Here is a 20827-nt window from a genome sequence, read left to right as displayed (position 1 = left end):
ATGACTTTTTAAACTTTTTTTTTCATTATCTACAAACTCCAAATCCAAATCCCTAGCTCCACTCCGATCACATACCCTGGTATCTACAGCAGAACACGATTTCTGATTTTCCTCCAAGTACCACCAGAGGATGCTCACGTACCACTGGTGGTACACATACCACAGTTTGAGAACCATGGCAGTAGACAGTTTCCAGCATGCTGCGTGTTTGGGAAAAAAGAGACACGATTCAGTGGCTTGTTTGCTTTAAAGGGCGAAAACTGAGGGAATGTTCAGTTACGTTCTCTCAGTGTTTTTTCAGAGGTTCAGATTTAGAAAATCCTTTGAAAATCAGCAAAATATCAGTCGACAGATACTGAAAATATCAGCATGTAGACTTTGTTTCTGCCTCTTTTCACAGTGGAACAGTGGACACTAGTGTGCAGCACCGTCAACACTTAAATTCACCTGCAGCGAAGCTTCTTTAATCACACGTACATCCTATGTCATGCTCTATCATTCATTGTCCTCTGAATGGAAACACGATACACAGAAGTGACATCATGGTCTATTGAACAAGGCCTGAAACTAGCGCTTGAGTCCATTAGCTCCTCAGGAAAGTGTTTGCTGACGTTATAAATCCACTTATTTTCCTTTGCAAACAGAAACAACTAGTGGCTGTTCAATATTGTCTTACTTCCTGATTAGCTTCCTCTTTTCACATATGCTCTATGCTAACACCCTCACTCCTGGACATGTGGACTATGCCTTTAACTGTGGCTCACGCAGTCTCTCAAAAGGACGTGACATTATAGTATAAAGCTGCTGACAGTGAAATCCTTACTCACTGATTAAAGGAATACTTCACCGGTTAGCATTTAGCTTTGTGTTACTAGAATAGGGGAAAATGTTTTTGAAAGATTGTGCTTCTCAACCTCAGAGATGAGAAATATCTTCATTCTTTTCTTTGTCACATGCTTGGTCCTGTTAGCATGCTTGGTCCTGCAACTGTTAGCAAAGATGGCGGACACTGTTTACATTCTGGGAATGAGGTCCCGTCCCCCGACGAGTGGCTCCAAAAAGTGCGGAACTTGCGCTTTCTAACTCACACACTTTATAACTCGGACATGCATGCTTTATAACTCGCACGCTTTATAACTTGCACGCTTTATAACTCGCACATGCACACTTTCTAACTCGCATGCTTTATAACTCGCACATGCGCGCTTTCTAACTCACACACTTTATAACTTCGCTTTTATAACTGCATTTAACTTTATAACTAACACATGCACACTTTATAACTCACATGCTTTATAACTCACGCTCAATTAGCACACTTTATAACTTTCTTTTATAACTTGCGCATTTATTTTATAACACAGCACATGCATGCTTTATAACTTCGCACATACGCTTTATAACTTTTTATAACTCACATGCACGCACATTTCTTATAATAACTTCGCGCACTTTATAACTCGCACATGCCTTTATAACTCGCACATATTTTTATAACTCGCGCATTCGCTTTTTTTATAACTCGCATTATGATTTTATAACTCGCATGGCTTTATAACATGCATAACATAACTCGCACTTTATAACTCGCACGCTTATAACTCTATAACTCACATGCACGCTTTATAACATGCATTAACTACATGCACACTTTTATAACGCTTTAGCACGCAGCTTTATAACATAACTTACATGCACACTTTATAACTCGCACATGAACGCTTTATAACTCACACATGCACACTTTATAACTCGCACATGAACACTTTATAACTCACACATGCACGCTTTATAACAAGAGATAATAAGTTGCACGCAGCCCTATTGTGGAAACAACTGCCATTTAAGCTAGCATAACTCCGAAAGGATCTACACATTTATTTTCTTAAACTTTATATCACAACTTGTGTTGTCATTTTAGGGGTGTTCATTGATCCGGCGATTGACCTAATATGCCACCGTCAGCGTTCACTTGTTGTCATAGCAACTGTAAACAACAGGCAACATGTATATCTGGCTATTTAATCTGACGTGACACCCTTTCAAAATACGATTTCCAGATCCAAACGCTTTGTTGAATCAAAACAGACAAACGTGGCCGAACTTGTGAACAATTCCGATCTCCTCTTTCTTCAGTGAGACCATCTGTAACATGACAGATACGTTTTCTTTTTAAAACTCAGTCTGTTGAAAACAACGGGGAACTACGGAGCCCTGGAGGTCACATGCACATTTTAAGAATAAACTCCAGGGCTCTGAACGTAACAAAGAAAAGAATGAATATATTTCTCAACTCAGGGGAAACTGAGGTTGGGAAGCCCAATTTTTCAAAAACACTTCCCCTATTCTAGTAATGCAAAGCTAAACGCTAATCTGTGAAGTATTCCTTTTAAAGGTGATGAGTAATTATGAAAAACACCCAACCCTAGACCTTATAGAGTCAGAATGATCTAATAAATGATAAATACTTGCAAAATCTCCCTCATCATGACGGGAACATTTCTTTTATGGTCGTGTGACAAACATTTAAAATGTACAATTAAATAGAATCATAAGCATAAGTCAAGTTCGTAGGAAATACAGAAAAAAAAATCTATCACACAATTTAAAAAAGTTATAAGATACAATATGTGTAATAAGCACATTTGAATGTTTCTCATCATCAGAGAAAACAAATCTATTCTTAACTAAGAAATTCTATAATAAATATGGAAAAAAATGAGTTAAGTTTAACTGAGAAATTATGTTGACATTCATTTAGATTTTATTATATATCTGTATATGTGTACATATATATGTACATATATATATACATATATATATACATATATATGTATATATATATATATCCATGTGAAATAATAACTGCTGTTTGATAATCATAAAATGTGAATTTTTAATTGTGGAATATGAACTCATAATCATATAATACTAACGCCACAATTATAAGACAGCAGTATTATTATTATGATTAGTAGTAGTAGTATTATCATCATCATTATGATAATAATAATCATAATAATATTACTATTAGTACTACTAATACTAATAATAATTCCTTCTGTTTTTTTGCTGTTTTAAAATAAAAAATGCTGTTTTCTGAAGGCACTTTCATGACCACACCAGAAGATGGCAGCACATGCTTTTTCCTGGTCAGACCTTTTCTTAATGAATAATGAGCCCATTTTAATCTGTTTTATCTGTTTGATTTGTTTTATCCGTTTTATTTGTTTTATCTGTTTTATCTGTTTTATCCGTTTTATCCGTTTTATTTGTTTTATCTGTTTTATCCGTTTTATCCGTTTTATCTGTTTTACCTGTTTTCCTTGACAATCAGCCATTGTCCTGTGTCCTGATGTCTCATTGAAGTAGACTATAACTTCTTCTACGGCATGTCACATATATTTGGAAAGCAGCAATCAGACTGTTGTAGACCATAAATATGTACTTATACTTTCTCATCTTATCCATACTACTAATAACAACTAATAACTAATATGACTCCACCTCAGAATAGTCCAGAGATCATTGTGGGTGTTAAACTCTTCAGAAAATCTATATGTTTTTAGAATGTTTTAATCAACATCCAGGTGCACTGATGCATGCTGGGTCAGCGTTTCTTCCTCTGCCACCTCAGCTGCTCTAACACCATGCAGAACTACTGTCTTTATTACAGCTGCTCTTTCTTCATCAATCCACCGTATGTACAAACGCTTCTGAACGGAGAGTATTTGATGCAGACGTGTTGACGTGGTACTTTTGGGATAGGCGTGTCCTCGGTGAACAAAAAACACACTCAGTGACAGATGCTTGAGCCCTGGAGTGTAGAAAAACACTATCTGATGTGGAAGGCGGGGCAAGTTCCACTGAAAGTCACCTGACCATGTCCAATCTGATCCAATATGATCCATGAGAAATGGGTGTAAAAAAAAAAAAAGGTATCCTTAAAAGTCAGATTTTGCTGTTTTCCAAGTGCGAGTCGATGTGTTTGATGAGAGCGTCGTCGGGGTAACCGGTCGGGAAGGTGAGCTGACACAAGGGGCAGCTGCGAACGGCGCTCTCCTCCGACTCCATCCATAACTGCAGACAGAGGGAAAATACGAAGACTTCATGCACTTTGCTCTCGATGTTGTGAATAAACTTTTCACAGACGCGTTGTTTTCTTCAGTTAGACACATATCGGGATGTATCGCTATAGGATTGTCTTGTAATATATAGATTATCACAGAACCGCTGTATCGTGATATTATTGGTATCGTATCGTGAGATACCCTGTGATTAGTAAGGTCTGGAAAAATCATCCCAGGTTATAGTAATCCTGTAAATATTCTGTTATGTCTGCAAATGTTCCAGCATGGAGACGCTTGACGAAGCGTTCAGTTTGGCACCAGGCGGTCAGAGTCTGTGTCAAACCTCCGTCAGCCTTATCTGAATCCATCATCATTAACCATCGTTGTATGATGACGTCACATAGGTAGCTACACGGTTAAAACCATTAAAACAAATGCTAACCAAAATCTGTGTTCAGCTCTAGTTTGGTAGTCGGGCGACTCTTGATTTAGTCGCTGTGATTCAGAGTGACCTTAAGTAATACTTTCACATGTGTATAATGCTGCTATAATGCTTATAATGTCGACACAGTCTGGTCTGCATTTCCTGGACCTGTGTTGCCGTAAAGGCTGGAAAAACTGTGCCACTTAAAATACAAATGCTCTGTCAAATGTGGGGTTTCATGATAAGACAGGTCGACGTCTGGGTCCAGATTCCCACCGCGGTCCGCCTATAAGTGACTGAGGCTCTATACATACACTTACACTTACTCCATAGTAAAATAGCAGAAGCGTACGAGTAGTAAAAGTAACCAGATCAGTGATGGCGTGCACATCAGGGGCATTTCTGTGATCATGGGGCCTGTAGTAGACGTTGACCCTGTGATTTTCACATGAGGTCAAACTCTCTGCCAGGTTTCAGTGGAGCGAGACCATTTATTTGCTTTAAAAACAAACAGAAACATCTTCTAAATCTATACTGAAATGAACTGAAGTGATGTCAATTTAATGCAAATGTCAAGATATTTCAAGGGCATTTTGCCCCGAGCCCCCACTAATTCCCTCCCCTGCTGTGTACCTAATAAAGTGGCAGGTCGGCAGTTTTATATCTTTTATTATCCTGAATGTTCTGTACTCACATTAATGGAGGGCCATGACTGAGCGTGCTCTGTGTTCATGTAGGAAGGCAGATGGCAGGAGAGGGCGGCAGGACCCTCAGGGGCAGAGAAGGAGGGATGATGGGGCTGTTTCCTTGGCGACGGGAACGAGGGGTGAAGGGGCTGCTCCCTGGGCGACGAGGCGACGATCCCGATCGCACCCAGAGTCCGAGGTGGGCTGGCAGCCGGCGACAGGTACACACACACGTCCTGCAGCGGTACACAAAACACACACTTGACACTCGAGCTCGGCTTTAAAGCCACAGGCTGAGCCACGCTCATCGTTCTTCATCACCTCTTCATCATCAGAGGACTGAGGCGGTGTCACCAGTGGGGCGGGCTCAGGCGGGTTGTCAAGGCGACAGAAGTGGTGCACCTGGATGAGGAAAGAGGAAGTGGAGAGCAACAAGTTCACTTTTAATTGCTTTAAACAACGCAGGAGTTATTGTGACGGTTAAATGTCGACACGCCCCCTGCTGTCTGTTAGTGGAAAACCAGCCTGGCATTTCATTTGAACGATCACTGATATTATTGAGTAACTACAAACTCGTGGAGATAAGATCTACACTAAAGTCTACTGGACTTATCGCTAAACCCAACAGCCATTTTGGATCAAACACTTATCTTATAGGACAAGTCCAGGTTTTGAGGAAAGTTTCCTCATTGTTTCATTTCATTTCATTGGTTCATTTACTTTATTTAAATTTCATGAAAAAGTTGAAGTCCTAACTAAAATAAGATTTATTCTAAGTGCATATCTAACTAGTAATAATCAGTCGATCATCGATATCGACCATGAAAACTGATATCGATCGACCTCTAAATTTATTTCAATTCATGTGCTGTTGCTGGTGCACGTTGCTGGTGCACGTTGCTGGTGCACGTTGCTGGTGCACGTCGCTCTCCACACTGTAAACATCGTACAGTGAAGTCTTGGCTTGGATATCAGCTGACTGCACAGGAAGCCTGCAGATGTCGCCGCCCCCTGACACGGTCGGTCCTTCTCGAGAACGACATTCAATATGTTTGTCTTTCCACTTGCCAACGAAACAACTCACACGTGAGGTGACATGAAAGGTAATGATGAGAGATGAAGAAGGATTTCAACAAGATCTGTGTCTGTGAGTCTGCAGAGGATGATGATGGTGATGATGACCATCATCATCATCATCATCATCACCTCCAGCCCAGAAAAAGCAGATTAGGTTAAATGGACACTCTGAATTGACCATAGGTGTGAATGTTGTTTGTCCGTGATGTTCCCCTGACCTTTGCCCTATGTCAGGTGAGAGTGGCTCTGAAAACCGTGTCTCACCTCAGCAGCGAGTGGAAAGCCCAGGTCCAGAGCGCAGTGACGAGGACTGCTGCTCAAACTGCTGCCACCTCCTCTCTCCGCAGCTCCTCCTCCCCCTCTCTCTCCTCCAGCTCCATGGGCTGAGGCCGGTCTGACCAGGCCCACCAAAGAGGTCCGGAGCTGAGGTTTGCTTTGACCATAAACCTGCGACTCGCCCAGGAGGGGTCTGGACTTGGGGAGGGTGGACACTGGGTCCCTCAGCAGGCGAGCGGAGGGCCTCTGAATGGCTGATGGGTCAGATACCTGCGAGGTGGAGACGGTCAAGAACGTTCACATGACAACTCTGCACAGTAATCTGTGTCAGTGGAGAATATTTTACCTCCGAGTAACTACGACGACCCTGGAACTTCGCTCGTAGGCGGCTGCTGGTTGGTTGATGAGAGTAGGAGGCGGGGCCGTCGCACAGGGACAGAGGAGGGGAGGGGCTGGGAAGCAGCCTGTCAGGCGAGAGTGAAGAACGCTGGGGGGAGGTGGGGGAGAGTAGCTGAGGACTCGGAGGTTGACGAGAGACTGAAAGTGAGACAGAAAGAGAGGTCCGAGGTCACAGGCGTTCCTGAAGAGGGAACGCCCCCTGACGTCAGGATTTTAACTCGGACACGTGGAGCAACTTCAAGTTCTAACTAACTGAAAATACTATGTTACCCTTAACCACACTTTTCTCGTACACGTTGCTCTGGTTCATATTTTTATCCATAAACATGTTGCTACAATATCTGAGTGCACAGAATAGCCTGTGGAGCTAACAAAGGCTAGCAAGAGATCGTTTGCATTCCCGAGTTCTCCACACTTAAGTGTGATGGTGTCAGGGAGCTCGCGGACTCTTTGAAGACTTCACTCTCTCTGCAGACTGTCGGTCGAGCGGCGGTCGCGTGTCTGCGAGTGTTCTCACGATCGTGCTGGAAATCGTGTGCGGTCGACGTACCCGTCTCCTGTGACACGTGTCGTAGAAGTTCACTTTGTTTTGCCGTCAGACCGCGAACCCGACTCAACTCTTCTGTTAGCTCAGTGTAGGCTAACGCTAGGTTCACCCTGCGACACAACAACAAGAGAGTGAATGAATGAACAGAGTGAATAAATGTTCTAAACAAACTCCTTGAATTCAAACTTACTGTTCATCCCCAGCTTTCTTTATCCATTCTACGTCACAGTGTTCACAGTGGGACAACTCCTCTGACTGACATGGGGACAAACACACAGCTGCGTTAGTGCCAAGACATTCTTATTTAATATTCGACACATGGTTCTGCTTTGTTTAAATTTTCAACAGACATATTTTATGTTATCTATATGTAACCGTGTAAATAATGACTTGGTTTTCATGGTTAAATTCTTCTTAATCTTTCTTTAATGTGTATTTTATTTTGAAAGTCCACAGCGGAAGTTAGTGTTACACTTAATGCTGCGCATTTTGAAATGTTACGCTGTGTGTAAGTTGCCGTCCTGTTCGCAGTTGTAAATACAAACCACGTTTCATATCATGTGTAAACTCTTTCAACATTTACTGTTTAATATGTTTGTTAATGAAACGCTTGTAAAACCCATAGTTTTATTGCTTTACGACGGATTGTTGCCGTAACGTGCGAAGTGTTAAGCTAGCTGCGAACAGCGCGTGGTGAGGATGTACTAACACGGAACTTGACGACTTATTAACCGCACACTGGTTGTGTACGTGTCCCATGTTACAGGTATGTTATCTGATCTGTACTATAGTGTCGTGTGTTATTAATATGTCAATGCTTAATCTCAGATTAACCATGTAATGTCATTTGAACTGTCAGTACAAATAATAGCATGTATTACAGATCATTAAGATATTTTATGTTTTCATATATAAGTATGTTTTAAGTAAGTATGTTTTAAGTAAGTAAGTAAATGACGCCACTATACAATCACTGCAGTCACAAGCAGTGATGTTACGCTGTGGTTCGAGTGGGAACAGACTTCACGACTCATTAACTACACACTGGTTGTGTATTTGTCTCATGTTGCAGAAATAAACAAGTCATCAAACCTGTCTCCTCGAAGTTTAGAGAATTATAACCAAGGTCACATATATGTGGTATTCGGCAGTCTGACCAATCATCACATAGTTACCTACTCAGCACGCTTTTGTAACCTCGCCTGAGCTGGTACTACAAATAGTACCTGGTACCATGTACTATGCTAGTGGAAACGCTACTTAAACTGTGGCGAGGCGAGTAGACCCAGTGGAAATACGCCGATATATGTCGGGGGAAGACACCTGGACATCTGCAGTAGGATGTTTAAAGCTTCTCTAATGTTTCTCTGAGAGGATGAAATCAGACTCATGTCTATTTTGGGGAACCTGAAACATTTTCTGATCATTTGACCGTGTACAGCCTTCAAGTAAAATAAACAGAAAGACATGCTGCATTGAAATGGTGCAGTTTATGGAGTTCATAAATACTTTGACCTATGCATTCATGACCTGTTTAAGCTCTTAGTCCTAAATGTGCCTTCTCCTGGAGTTTTGAAGTAATGCATGATGCATACATAACATTTGTCATGGTATGTTGTTCTGTCACTGGCACATGTTTGTTTTTAACTGACCACCAAGCAGCTCATGCACCTGTATGAAAACACTAGGTTTAATGTAAACAGACATAGAGCCTTCCATCCGTACTCTACCCTCAGTTGATTTGTATCTGTAAACGTTTCAAAACATGTGCACAAATACGGACAACTTTCTGTGTTTTTTGGGGGCGGAGCTTTGACCAGAGGGCTAATGCTGCATTCCATTTACGTCGGAATTCGGCTAGCCATGGTTAGCAATACCAGTCGAAAACAAAGCTCGGCACAAACAGCGTAGCAACATGTGCGACTGATTCAACGTGAAAGAAATACGATAGAAGTGCCATTAAAGGTAACTGTGGTGGCAGCCATCTTGGAACCGTAACTTGGGGTACGTGAAGTTGGTCCGAGTTGGATAATTGTGAAAGTACTTAAACCTAAGTCTTTTTGCATCGCAGTGAATATTTGTATATTTTCAAGTCTCAGACTCACCTGTCTCTGTGCTTGCTGCAGTTGAGCTACTTCCTGTTGCAGCCTCTGAAGCTCCGCCCTCAGCTCCTTCTCCCTCTGACAGGCTCCGTCGGCCTGGTGTCGCGCTCCCTCCAGCTCGGCCTCCAGTCGCTGCAGCTTCAGGTCTGACAGAGCGTCCAGACTGCGTGAGCTCTGCAGTGACCCTCTGCCCTCTGACAAAAACAGTCACAGCTAAGTTCAGTCAAAACTTAACCAGATATTGTGATTCCAACTCATCAAAACATTAGCTTAATTGGCCAGCTAGCTATCAGTGACTTGTATCTAGTGACTGCAGATGTATTATTTATTTACTTATTTTAAATGATCTGTTCAGGTCAAACTGTACCAAAACTGCCCACCAGGGGGCCACAGTCAGTAAGTATGTGTATTACTCTCGTATGCCAGTGTAACAGGGTCAGTTACTACAGTATATTTGTAAGCTACTGCAATTTATGAAATACCTGATATTTATTTTATTTTGCCTCAAAATATATGTTATAAGTTTTTATTTTTATATTTTACCGTGACACGGGAGGTTAAGTTGTCATTTTATGATTTTCTGTCCCCTACGTTCACTTTTGGGGAGCCCACCTGGTATTTAAGGGTGTGTCTGCCCTCACCTCCCATGTTGTGGGAGAGGTACGTGATGTGCGCTTGTGTGATTCCTGTATTGTTTATCATTGTCATCATGCATATATGGAGGTTGTCGTGCTGAATTTGACACGCTGTGTATTTTGTAGAGGGCACGTTTCCCTGTGTCTCACATGCTGATGGAGTGTTCTTAAACTTGCCTTGTGTCAGAAATAAACGGAGACTACCTCCAAAAGATATTCATCGTACGACGAATTCTTCTTCACAACGCAGACGGCAAAACTACACGTGTTACACTAATGCGACTTTGATCCAAACAGACCGTACCTCTGGGTACATCCAGGCTGGCGTGGATTTGGGACTGATGCGCGTCTTTGTTACGTAGTTGAGCTCGAAGTTTCTGAAGAGAACTCTCTCTCTGTCTGAGAGCAGACTCCAAACCGCAGATCCTCTCCATGTGCTGCTCAACTAGAGTCGTCTGCCACACACACACATACACATACAAAAAACTTTACCCAAAATACTCTGTGGCACAAATACATTATATTCTTACAACAGATTGTGATTGTGTGTGTGTGTGTGTGTGTGTTCACCATCTTGTCCAGGTCTCTCTGGACGTTGCTTTTCTCCAGGTGAATCTTCTCGTACGCCTGGATGACTTCCTCCAGCCTCTCCTCTCTCTCTTTACTTTTCTGGAGCTGAGACGGTGAAACGAGAACAACACACAGATGTCACCATAAACCCAGCCAGCATGTCCACGTTGGCCCCGTAAGGTTTATAATCAGGTGAACAATATGGGTCCCAAGTGGGTCTGCCCACTTCAAGCCCTGAAGTGGGCAGATTCTGCAGGTCCCACATGGATTGATTTTCATCCACATGGAACCAGCATTCTGGGAACCTTGAAACAGAAACGCCTCAGAACACCACTGTTCTCATGTAACGACGATGTCCCAGTCTCAGCTCTGATGGTGTCTTCATCATCTTCCTCCTGTGTTTGTCTTTATGTCTCTATGTCTTTATGATGAAGACATGTCTTATTTACCAGACTGTGGTACGTGAGCATCAGAAATACTGTTCCACTGTATATACCAGGGTATGTGATCAGAGTGGAGTTAAAAAATGAAATAATAATTAGAGCAGTCTGATGTCAAGTGGGCCGGACCACTAAAATAATAGCATAATAACCTATAAACAACAAGAACGCTGATGTTTGCCCTTTGTTTTACATGTTGTGAATCCTGTTATGCTTCACTTGTGATTGTTTATTTCTCTTATATTTACCCCTCTACTTAGTGACTAATGCTAACTCTGGGCCGCAGCATTCTTTCAATAGTACACACAAATTCTTCTTGCGGGCCGGATTGGACCTGGTGGGCCGGTTCTGGCCTGCGGGCCGTACGTTTGACACCCCTGAGTTAGAGTCATCTTATCTCTGGCTCCATCTTAATCTAACGTCAGTGTGTGAAGTACAGGTGAGGAAGAGGAGGATGATGATGAATCTGCGTCGTGTTGTGTGAGCGTCGATGATGATGATGATGATGATGTCACTGAGAGAGCTCAACATTTTCTCAGGTGAGACTTGCGTATAAAAAGTGGAAGTTTTTTCAGATGAGCCTTTTGTGAAGTGGCTGAAAACTCTTTTCTTTTGCATTCACCTTGACCTTTGACCTTATCCACTGTTACCAGCAGCTGCAGTGATAATCTGACTGTGTACCTCCTGCGTGAGGGAGTTGATCCTCTGTTGTAGGTTGGTGGTCTCTGATTGGATGACACTGGTGTCCTTGGTTATCGGCTCACAGGAGCAACACACTATCCTCTCCTCGCCGAATTCACTGATCATGGGAAACTGAAAGAGAAGAGAAATCATTTATTTGATATGTGTGTGTGTGTGTGTGTGTGTGTGTGTGTGTGTGTGTGTGTGTGTGCTTGGCTCCTCCTTGACCTCATAGTGTTTGAGTTTCCTCTTGATGCTGCTGTTCTCTCTCTCCAGACTGGCCAGTCGGGTCTTAATGTCATGATAGGCCGCGGCCAGGGCCAATCCCGATGACGGATACATGTTGTCCGGCAGCCGATTGGCTGACCAGCTGATCCCAGACACGCCCACGTCATCTCTCAGGCCCTCCCCTCCTCCCAGCAGCCCCAGCTCTCCTCTGCCAAACAGATCCATCATCAGTTATCTGGAAGAACGCAGAAGACACAGGTGAGAGTTCATATTTGAGAGGACGTCATGTTGAGATGTGGCACATCAATATTAAAAAGGATTATTATTTCAACAAATTCATTAGTTTAAGTAACCAGAAAGTCTGTGACCACAGACAATTATACCCCCGAGGAAAGAAAAACTGAATCAGTGTCATGATATTCCAAGAACTTTTGCAATAACAATATTTATTACGTTAATAATAAAAAAACTAACAACTATTATGTCTATTACTGGACATGATGAGCTGCCTGTGGAAGTGTCTGAGTAAGTCATGGAATGTACGGGTTTCCTTGAATGCATCATCAGCAGTGGACTGTGTTAGTGTTTGGACCCTGGTCTGCACGGCGTGATCTGGATCTAAAGTTTTCACACTCTATTTCTCACCAAACAGCAGCGATGACACGCGCAGCGTCACTCCTCACTCTTTTGGCCGCCACCTCCTTTTCCTGTGATTCCACTGTGACTCTTTCATGGCCTCATAGCTGCTCTAGCCTTATATTCATGTAAAAATGGTCTACTGTGTGTGGTCTTATGTAGATTTTCTATCTCGGCTTCTCCCTCTCTAGCGGGATTGTTCATTGATGTTGGATTTGTCAGAGATTTTTTACGACAGACACAACCCTCCCATTCATCCCATTTATTTACCCCCCCCCCTCAGAGTCTATGGAAAACCAGCTCCTTTTATTATCGTGGTGTGAGTCCTGACTACTGTAGCTCTCTCACTCGTTTATCGTTATTCTTGTTTTATGTCTCTTCTTCTCTCTCTCACACACACACACACACACACAGACACACACACACACACAGACACACAGCCCACACACTGCTTCTATGACTCTCATCTACAAGCATGATTTCTCAGATTTCAACACTCACCTCTTCTCAACTCACGTGGGTTTTAACACACACACACACACACACACACACACACACACACACACACACACACACACACACACACACACACACACACACACACACACACTGTGTGTCAGCCAAGGGCATATCAGAGCCGGCCATATGTCTTTATCATATGGTTGTTTCATTTATTCATGAACCAACACTCTGCATTACCCACAATCCACGGTGGCCAGACACAAAACCTATGTAGATTGTGCCTCATCATTACAGCATGTGATGTCATCTGTGTTTCACCGTTTTTCTGAATTCAAATGTTGTTCCTTGACCAAAGCACAAGTCAAATCTTAAAGTATAACAATGTAGGAATGAAAATCTACTTCACTACTGTACTGACATGCTGTACTTTACGAGAGTATTTTGTTTTCTTTACATAATTCCGACGACGTTGACACGTTTGTCATGTGCTGCATGGTTTCTCGCTTCATCGCGCTTCTGTTCCGCCGTTCACGCTGCTGCTGCCTGCATGGAGAACACTTCAGTTGCCTGTTAGTTTCGAGATGGAAGAAGAACCAGAAACTCCGCCTTCAACATCTCCGAGTGATCGTGGTGTTGAGGAAGGAGACCACGCCTGGCCCTGCTTAGACTCTATGTTTCATTAAGACCGTTCATATGGAATGAAATGCCTACGCTGCCTCTCGAAAGATAGTGAAATAACGTATAACGTATGAAGGGAAGTTATCAACATAAAAGGAAACACAAAGCTTGAGCTGTCAGTAAACGCTAGCTACACTTAGCAGCTAGCTAACGTTAACTAGCTGGCTATCATAATGTTAGGCTAAACATTTGAAACCATATATGATATTCAAACTTGAGTAGTACATTTGAACTACTTGTAATACTTAAGTACTTCCACGTAAGTGTGGTGCTTAAAGTACTTGGTACTTGGTCTGTAGTACTTTATACATCATGTTGAGGTAACGTGAGCCAATGATACGACCTCAGACCAAGTACAATAGCCTATGTTCTAGCATTTAATACAAATATTACATGTCATTTAGCAGACGCTTTTATCCAAAGTGACTTACAATGGAATCGAGTACAATCAGCCAGGGGTGGAATCGAACGTGCAACCACGATGTCTTTCGCACACAGGGCACCGGTCTTAACCACTGAGCCACTCCACATATTTTCCATATATTAGAAACAAATATTTCCACATATGAAAGCTCTCTAATCTTGCAAACACAGGCCGTTATACAGTTATTACAGTTATATTCAGGCAGACAACATGGCTCCCAAATGGATCCGTCCATGGTTTCCATGGTGACCGTACCAAACACGTTACTCCATCCATATGGGACTGACATCATTTGGCCACTTCAAACCCCAGTTAGCCTGGAAAGGTTACAAAGTAGGCATGTGCTTGAAGTTGGCTAACACTTGAAACTGCACAGAAACCCACTTGGGACCTATATTGTCAGCCCAAACACAACCCTCATGGTGCCCACGTGCCACAGGGACATACTGACTAGAACCACTCTGGAGCAGAGAAGACCTCACATTAGCTGATTCAATTTTGGATCCAAATCTTTTGGAATATTTTGAATTGGAAATGAATAGCATAAATAAAATGGAATCCATTTTTGAGATTCTGAAAGATTCACACCATCACTAACAAAAAAAAAGAAAAGAAATGCGCAGCAGTGTGCAACCTCTCGTTTCACCTTCTACAACAACACAGCACTGACTGCTGCATGTAGGTCTGTGCAGCCTGGTGCAGCTTCACACAGAGAAATGAGAGAGAGAGCGAGAGGGTGGCGTGGGCTGAAGAGAGAGAGAGAGAGAGAGTGGGGGAGAACATAGAAACAAGGTCAGCAGAAGGACTTTCTGTCCTACTAATGTGATCATGTGATGATTTCCTACATGTGAAAACGCTGCATGTTCATTTATTGTGAGGAAAGTTGGACTGAATTCTTCTCTCTGATGTGAGCAAACCTGAGACAACATGTACATATATATGTATATATATATATAGATATATATATATACACACATATATTTATATATATAATATACAGTCAACACTGTCAGTAGAGTAACTTTCTTGACATAGAGTAACTTTCTTTCCATTTAATTCATCAAACACAGCAAATACAAACACACACAAACAGAAAAAAGAATGATCCTCTGTTATCTGAAAACACAAATATGATCAAGTTAAAATAGAAGATAAGGCTGAGACAGCTGCCTCTCACATACAACATGTCCTGTCTGTATGTAATATTATACTTTAATGACTGAATGTTGAATTAGTTTAGTTTCTTTGGCTTTTCTTTGAAGATTCTTCCATAAACTGATTCCATCACTTTAGCTCTGAAGCTTTTTCATCATGATAAACTATTGCACTTAGAAACAACACAAGGCAACGGAAAGTAATTCACTCCTCGTCATAGAAGGTTTCATAAACTTTAATTTAATTTAATTTAATGTCGTTTCTGAATGTATCAGTAGCCCAACACAAATACTTCGAGAGCTTATTTGAGCAAAATAAAAAAATCATCATATGGACGTTGTCCACTCTGCAGTGAAAAGTGTCCTTCATGTTTGTCCTCGTCTGCTCGTCTTCTCCATTTCTGCATCAGTAAATCTCCTTTAAAGAGACGTGAACGCGCACTTATCAGGATAAGTTAAACCGGGCTTCATCATCCTGGTTTGACATTCGTGCGACGGACTAAGCCAGGATGAATTTAGCAGCATAAGCTCAGATATCCTGGATATCTTAATTCTCTTCTCTTTGGTGCAGTAGGCCCCAGAAACTAAAGCTGTGATTTCTCTCATGTCAGAGTTGTGTTGTTCACTGTACTTGTGTGTTTGTGTTCAGGTGCTGAGTAAACACTTTGTAGTGTTGTAAAACATCCTGTGACCTTTTACTCTCCTCCCACACACACACACTGTTACAGTGAACACCATGTGAAGCTGCTCGTGACACTGTTGGACTTTATCCAGCTGTAAAAGCAGCTTTGAGTTGTCATCGCGATGAAAAGTTCTATGTAAATACAGACACGACCATTTACTGTAAAACTACATTTATACCTGGATTATTTGGACCTGAATGAACTCAAATAGCGGATTAAGACTATTCCCACTGCCAGTGACAGTGACTGGTCTGCCCTGTGGTGGTTTGTTCACCCAGTTGTTCACCAGTGCGTGAAATAGGACGCCACAAACACAACACTGTGATTATATACTGTGATTATATACAGTATATAATAAAGACTCATATGAGATGTAATTTGAGAACTGAGCGGAGGGACCGTGACATTTTTATTACTTGCTTTATGGTCTTACCAGGACATCTTGGCTCACTTCTTGTCCGTGCCTAACCCTAAACCTTAAGGTGCTCTTTTCCCCGAAATACTCTTGTTGTCTCTCAAAATCCTCTATTGTAGTGAAAACTTGTTGACTTCTAGCTTGGGGAATAGTTGCCGGCGCTGGCTTTTCATTGGCTGTTGACAAGTCTTATCACATGACCGTTGTTCCCAGCGTGCGCTTACACCAGTGCCTGGGTACGATGTTACATCACTTCCGGGACCACAGCCCACCGAAAAACCCTCAACCCCTCGGTAGAGTTGCAAAATGCACAAGGATAAACTGGACAGTTTCCAAACTGAAGGTTGGGAACTTAACCCTTTAACACCGAGCACATCGCAGACGACACGTTTGTGTACGTGCACTCTGCGCGACGGTTTGTGCTATCGTCAAAACTTCCAACGGCCTCTGAAAGCTGAGAAGTTGCACGTCAAAGCCAACGTGTGGTTATTACGGTAATTTCACTCGTGCTGTTGTAGGAAGCCGGTGAATCAGCATCTTTGTCACCAGAGGGCAGAGTTGGAAAAACACCTGTGTCTATTTTTGGCCTGTTTTTACACATTGAGACAAAAACTCAAACAAATGTGATTTCAAATATGCAACATGTGATTATTTGTCCATCACTTTCCTGATGAATCCATTAGTTGTTTGGGACATAAGGATCAAAGGTCAAGGATGTAATGTTTGTATGAGTTGAAATAATTCTGCAATTAAAGCCGGGTTATAATGTCTTCTTTTATGAATTCATTATTTCATTCGTTCATGTTGTTCATTCACTCGCCTCTGCCTCTTCTTCTCTACAGAGCTCCCCCTACAGTTTGGGAGTGCAGATTTCTACGACACCGCTGTAAACATCCATCTATGGCTTTATCCTCACTATCGCTGACGCTCCCCTCCCACCCTCACTTCCTCTCTCCTCAGCATGTGCATTTGTTTTCAACAGATCCATGTGTGTGTGTGTGTGTGGAGCCGTGAAGCGTGTTTCACTCATGCAACAAGACATTTAACCATCACAATGGATCTGAAGCCGTTCAATTAGGGTCAAAAATCCTGCGTAGTTCTTAATTATCTCAATCAGGGCGACAGTGGCTCAGTGGTAAAGTGAGGTTTGGGGCTGATTGTGCTGTTCATATGCTGACGGCTGTGCTGGCAGCATATGAACGGGTTAAACAAGATGAGTGACAAGAAATAACGGGTGTGTTAACTGTCGTGTAGAGCAGCTTTGAATGATGGAGGTACATAAATACAGACCACTTAGCAGGAGGCTACTGGATAGTTTCAAGCTTTCCCACGACACTGACAGAAAAGGCAAAATCTCGCTGTTCACAGATGTGACACTGTGTGCACCGGTAGACACTCGGCCCTTTGCCCTCTAGACCAAGAGGGCAAAGGGTGTCCTTTTTTTAACAGTGTATGTGGCCGATGCTGACGTGATCATCTATAAAAGTGTGTGATATTATTGCCCCAATTAATACAAATGTATTATTTCTGATTGCCTGCAGATAAAGTGGCCTTGTGCCTTGTTGTAATGTAATCAGAAAGGAGAGAATAAGAAAGGGAAAGACAGGGAGCTACAGCAGGCAGCTCCACGCTCTCCTGGATAAAAGCACCCACCAGCAGCAGGGAGGAAGAGGAAGATGAAGATGAAAGGTCAGTCAAGACCAGATCAACTGTTTCAGGCCTTTTAAAGCTCAGATCTTAAAGTTTGTTTAACTTTGTTACACAGAGTGTTTGGCATGAAGCTATATTAGCTAATTATATCATTTTGTCCATAACTTATTTCTATGTTACAAGACTTAAATATGTAAATGACATGCAATTACAGTGCCTGTAATGTTTTAAGTACATCACTGATTCTGTGTATTTGTTTTTCTTCTTCATATATACTGTATATACAAACTCTATAGTCACAAGTGACACAGGGATTTATCATTGTCACGCTGGCACCATTGTAGCATAAAACACACACACACACACACACACACACACACTGCACGTGCATGCACGCTCATATCCAGCCTTACACTCGGGGTAAAAAAACTGCACATTCATGCGTTCCCATCCAGACTATGGAGCCCGGGTTGTTGTCCCTTTGTCACATTCGCAGTGCAGTGTCCCTGCCTGTGTCCCTGCCTGTGTCTCTGCCTGTGTGAGTGCAGTGTGTCATCTGTGTCTCTGCCTAGCGTGGCTGTGTCTCTGCCTGTGTCCTGTGTCTGTGTCCTGTGCTGGCTGTGTCCTGTGTCCCTGTGTTCTCTGCCTGTGTCCTGTGGCCTGTGTCCGTGTGTGCCCTGTGTCTCTGCCTGTGTCCCTGTGTCTCTGCCTGTGTCCTGCCTGTGCGTGTCGTGGCTGTGTCTCTGCCTGTGTCCTGCTGTGTCCCTGTGCCTGTGTCCCTGTGTCCTGCCTGTGTGTGCCTGTGTCGCGGCTGTGCTCTGCCTGTGTCCCTGGCTGTGTCCCTGTGTCCCTGCCAATGTCTGGCTGTGTCTCTGCCCGTGGCTGTGTCTCTGTGTCTGTGTCTCTGTGTGTCCCTGCCTGTGTGTGGCTGTGTCTCGTGTCCCCTGTTCTGCCTGTGTCCTGCCTGTGTCCCTGCCTGTGTCCCTGCCTGTGTGCGTGGCTGTGTCTGTGTGCTCTAGTGTCGTGTGTGTCCCTGCCTGGCCTGTGTGCTGTGTCTCTGCGTGTGTGCCTGTGTCTCTGCTCTGTGTGTGTCCTGCCTGGCTGTGTCGCGTGTGTCCCTGTGTCTCTGCCTGTGGCTGTGTCCCTGCCTGTGTCCCTGTCGTGTGTGCGTGTGTGCGTGGCTGTGTCTCTGCGTGTGTCTCTGCGTGTGTCTCTGCCTGTGTCCCTGCCTGTGTGCGTGGCCGTGTGCGTGGCGTTATTCCGCTCTCATAATAAACGCTCCTCGTTCATGGTCTCAGATAAAACCACTGCATCTTCAGACTGACCCGCGCACACAAACACTGAGACGTGTTTTTCAGCGGTGAACTGATCATTTCGCTGCCGTGAGCAGCCACATGTACACGCGCGCGCGCGCACACACACACACACACACACAAGCCACATGTACGTTGGTTATAATGAGACACATACGAAGGATAAACCGCGTCACTTACGCATCTGTAGAGGAGCCATGATGGTGCTGATGGTGCTGATGGTGCTGAGGAGGGTCGACATGACTGGAGTCTGACATCAGCAGCGGATGCTGCCGTGTGTGTGTGTGTGTGTGTGAGAGAGAGAGAGGAGGGGAGGGGAGGGGGGAGAGGGGAGGGGGAGTGATGATTTTCATTAGAGGGGAAACGGCTCTTCGTTCTGTAACAGGCGTGATATCATTTTTACACAAAATAAGTGCTAATATGATTATGAAGAATAAAGAATACATAAATACATAGATTTTTAAAGATGCAGTATGTAACTTTGATGGATTGTTGCTGTTGTCTTCATAAACAGGTAAACAAGAGTAAACTGACTATAACACACAAGGTTGTTGTGCAGAGTGACTCTGATTTATTTCTCAGTCAAAACTTTCACACAGCTGAATTTTCCACTTCCAATCTGAACAAACAGGATTTTAATAATATAAACTAAAACAATAACTACTCTATATAATAATATTATTGTTCTTGGTCAGAAGAATTATTTTACAAAAGTATTTCTTTTAGAGTTGACCTTCAGAGGCTGAGCTGAGCTTAGCTTTATCCTGACACTTGGGAGTCTTTACTTTTTCTTTCCTAATATAATTCAGATCACTTCATCTTATTTAATCACAATAAATACTTCACTTAACTGGTGGTTTGTGACCTTTGTTTTGTGGTAACGGCGCTCCATGTTGGTTGGGTCACTTCTCAGCTGCAGCTCAGGTGGCAACATTAGAGGGTGTGGTCAGTGGTTGACTACAGTGACCATGTTTGTCCACTTGGTGTGTTACTGTTGTATTTATTGTGTAATTGTGACGTCTCTCCATAGATGCGTGGATTTCCGTGTGGTGGAGTTGACCTTCCAGTTTAGTCTGTTTGACACATTTCGGGAACTTTGGTGGACGACCAGTGTCCAGTTTTGTGCTGTGCTCGTAGCAGTTCACTTTTAGTGGGGTTTGGTCGTAACTTTGGTTTGACCCGTTTGTTTTGCGGCTGTTTCACTCATGTGCGACACACACACGTTACTGTTTTGTGTTGAAACATGAGCTTGAATCTGTCTTTTGTGATGATTTACC

The 20827-nt window shown here is 43.0% G+C and overlaps 1 protein-coding gene across 1 annotated transcript; it reads right to left on the bottom strand.

Annotated features, from left to right (window-relative positions):
* Positions 1–3273: 3273 nt before the first annotated feature.
* LOC122784767 (TANK-binding kinase 1-binding protein 1-like) lies at positions 3274–19833 on the bottom strand. Its single transcript, XM_044050100.1, has 13 exons — positions 19731–19833; positions 12136–12370; positions 11908–12039; positions 10787–10891; positions 10521–10671; positions 9585–9775; positions 7670–7734; positions 7483–7589; positions 6880–7070; positions 6522–6803; positions 5502–5582; positions 5189–5416; positions 3274–4080 (listed from the first exon to the last, which is right to left on the bottom strand). The coding sequence occupies exons 2-13, from the start codon at positions 12361–12363 to the stop codon at positions 3952–3954; spliced, it is 1890 nt and encodes a 629-aa protein (XP_043906035.1). The 5' UTR covers positions 12364–12370; positions 19731–19833; the 3' UTR covers positions 3274–3951.
* Between the last annotated feature and the right edge of the window lie 994 nt (positions 19834–20827).

Source organism: Solea senegalensis, linkage group LG19 (genome assembly GCF_019176455.1).
Source record: "Solea senegalensis isolate Sse05_10M linkage group LG19, IFAPA_SoseM_1, whole genome shotgun sequence".
Taxonomy (NCBI): domain Eukaryota; kingdom Metazoa; phylum Chordata; class Actinopteri; order Pleuronectiformes; family Soleidae; genus Solea; species Solea senegalensis.
The sequence above is the reverse complement of the archived record's forward strand: the minus strand, read 5'-3'. Positions and strand labels throughout refer to the sequence as shown.

Excerpts from the sequence above, each read along its gene's own strand:
- LOC122784767 (XM_044050100.1), bottom strand. The coding sequence starts at position 12,363 with ATGATGGATCTGTTTGGCAGAGGAGAGCTGGGGCTGCTGGGAGGAGGG. Across the intron at positions 7,590-7,669 it reads AAGAAAGCTGGGGATGAACA|GGTGAACCTAGCGTTAGCCT; the intron begins GTAAGTTTGAAT and ends GTTGTGTCGCAG. Across the intron at positions 7,071-7,482 it reads ACACGTGTCACAGGAGACGG|TCTCTCGTCAACCTCCGAGT; the intron begins GTACGTCGACCG and ends TCTCACTTTCAG.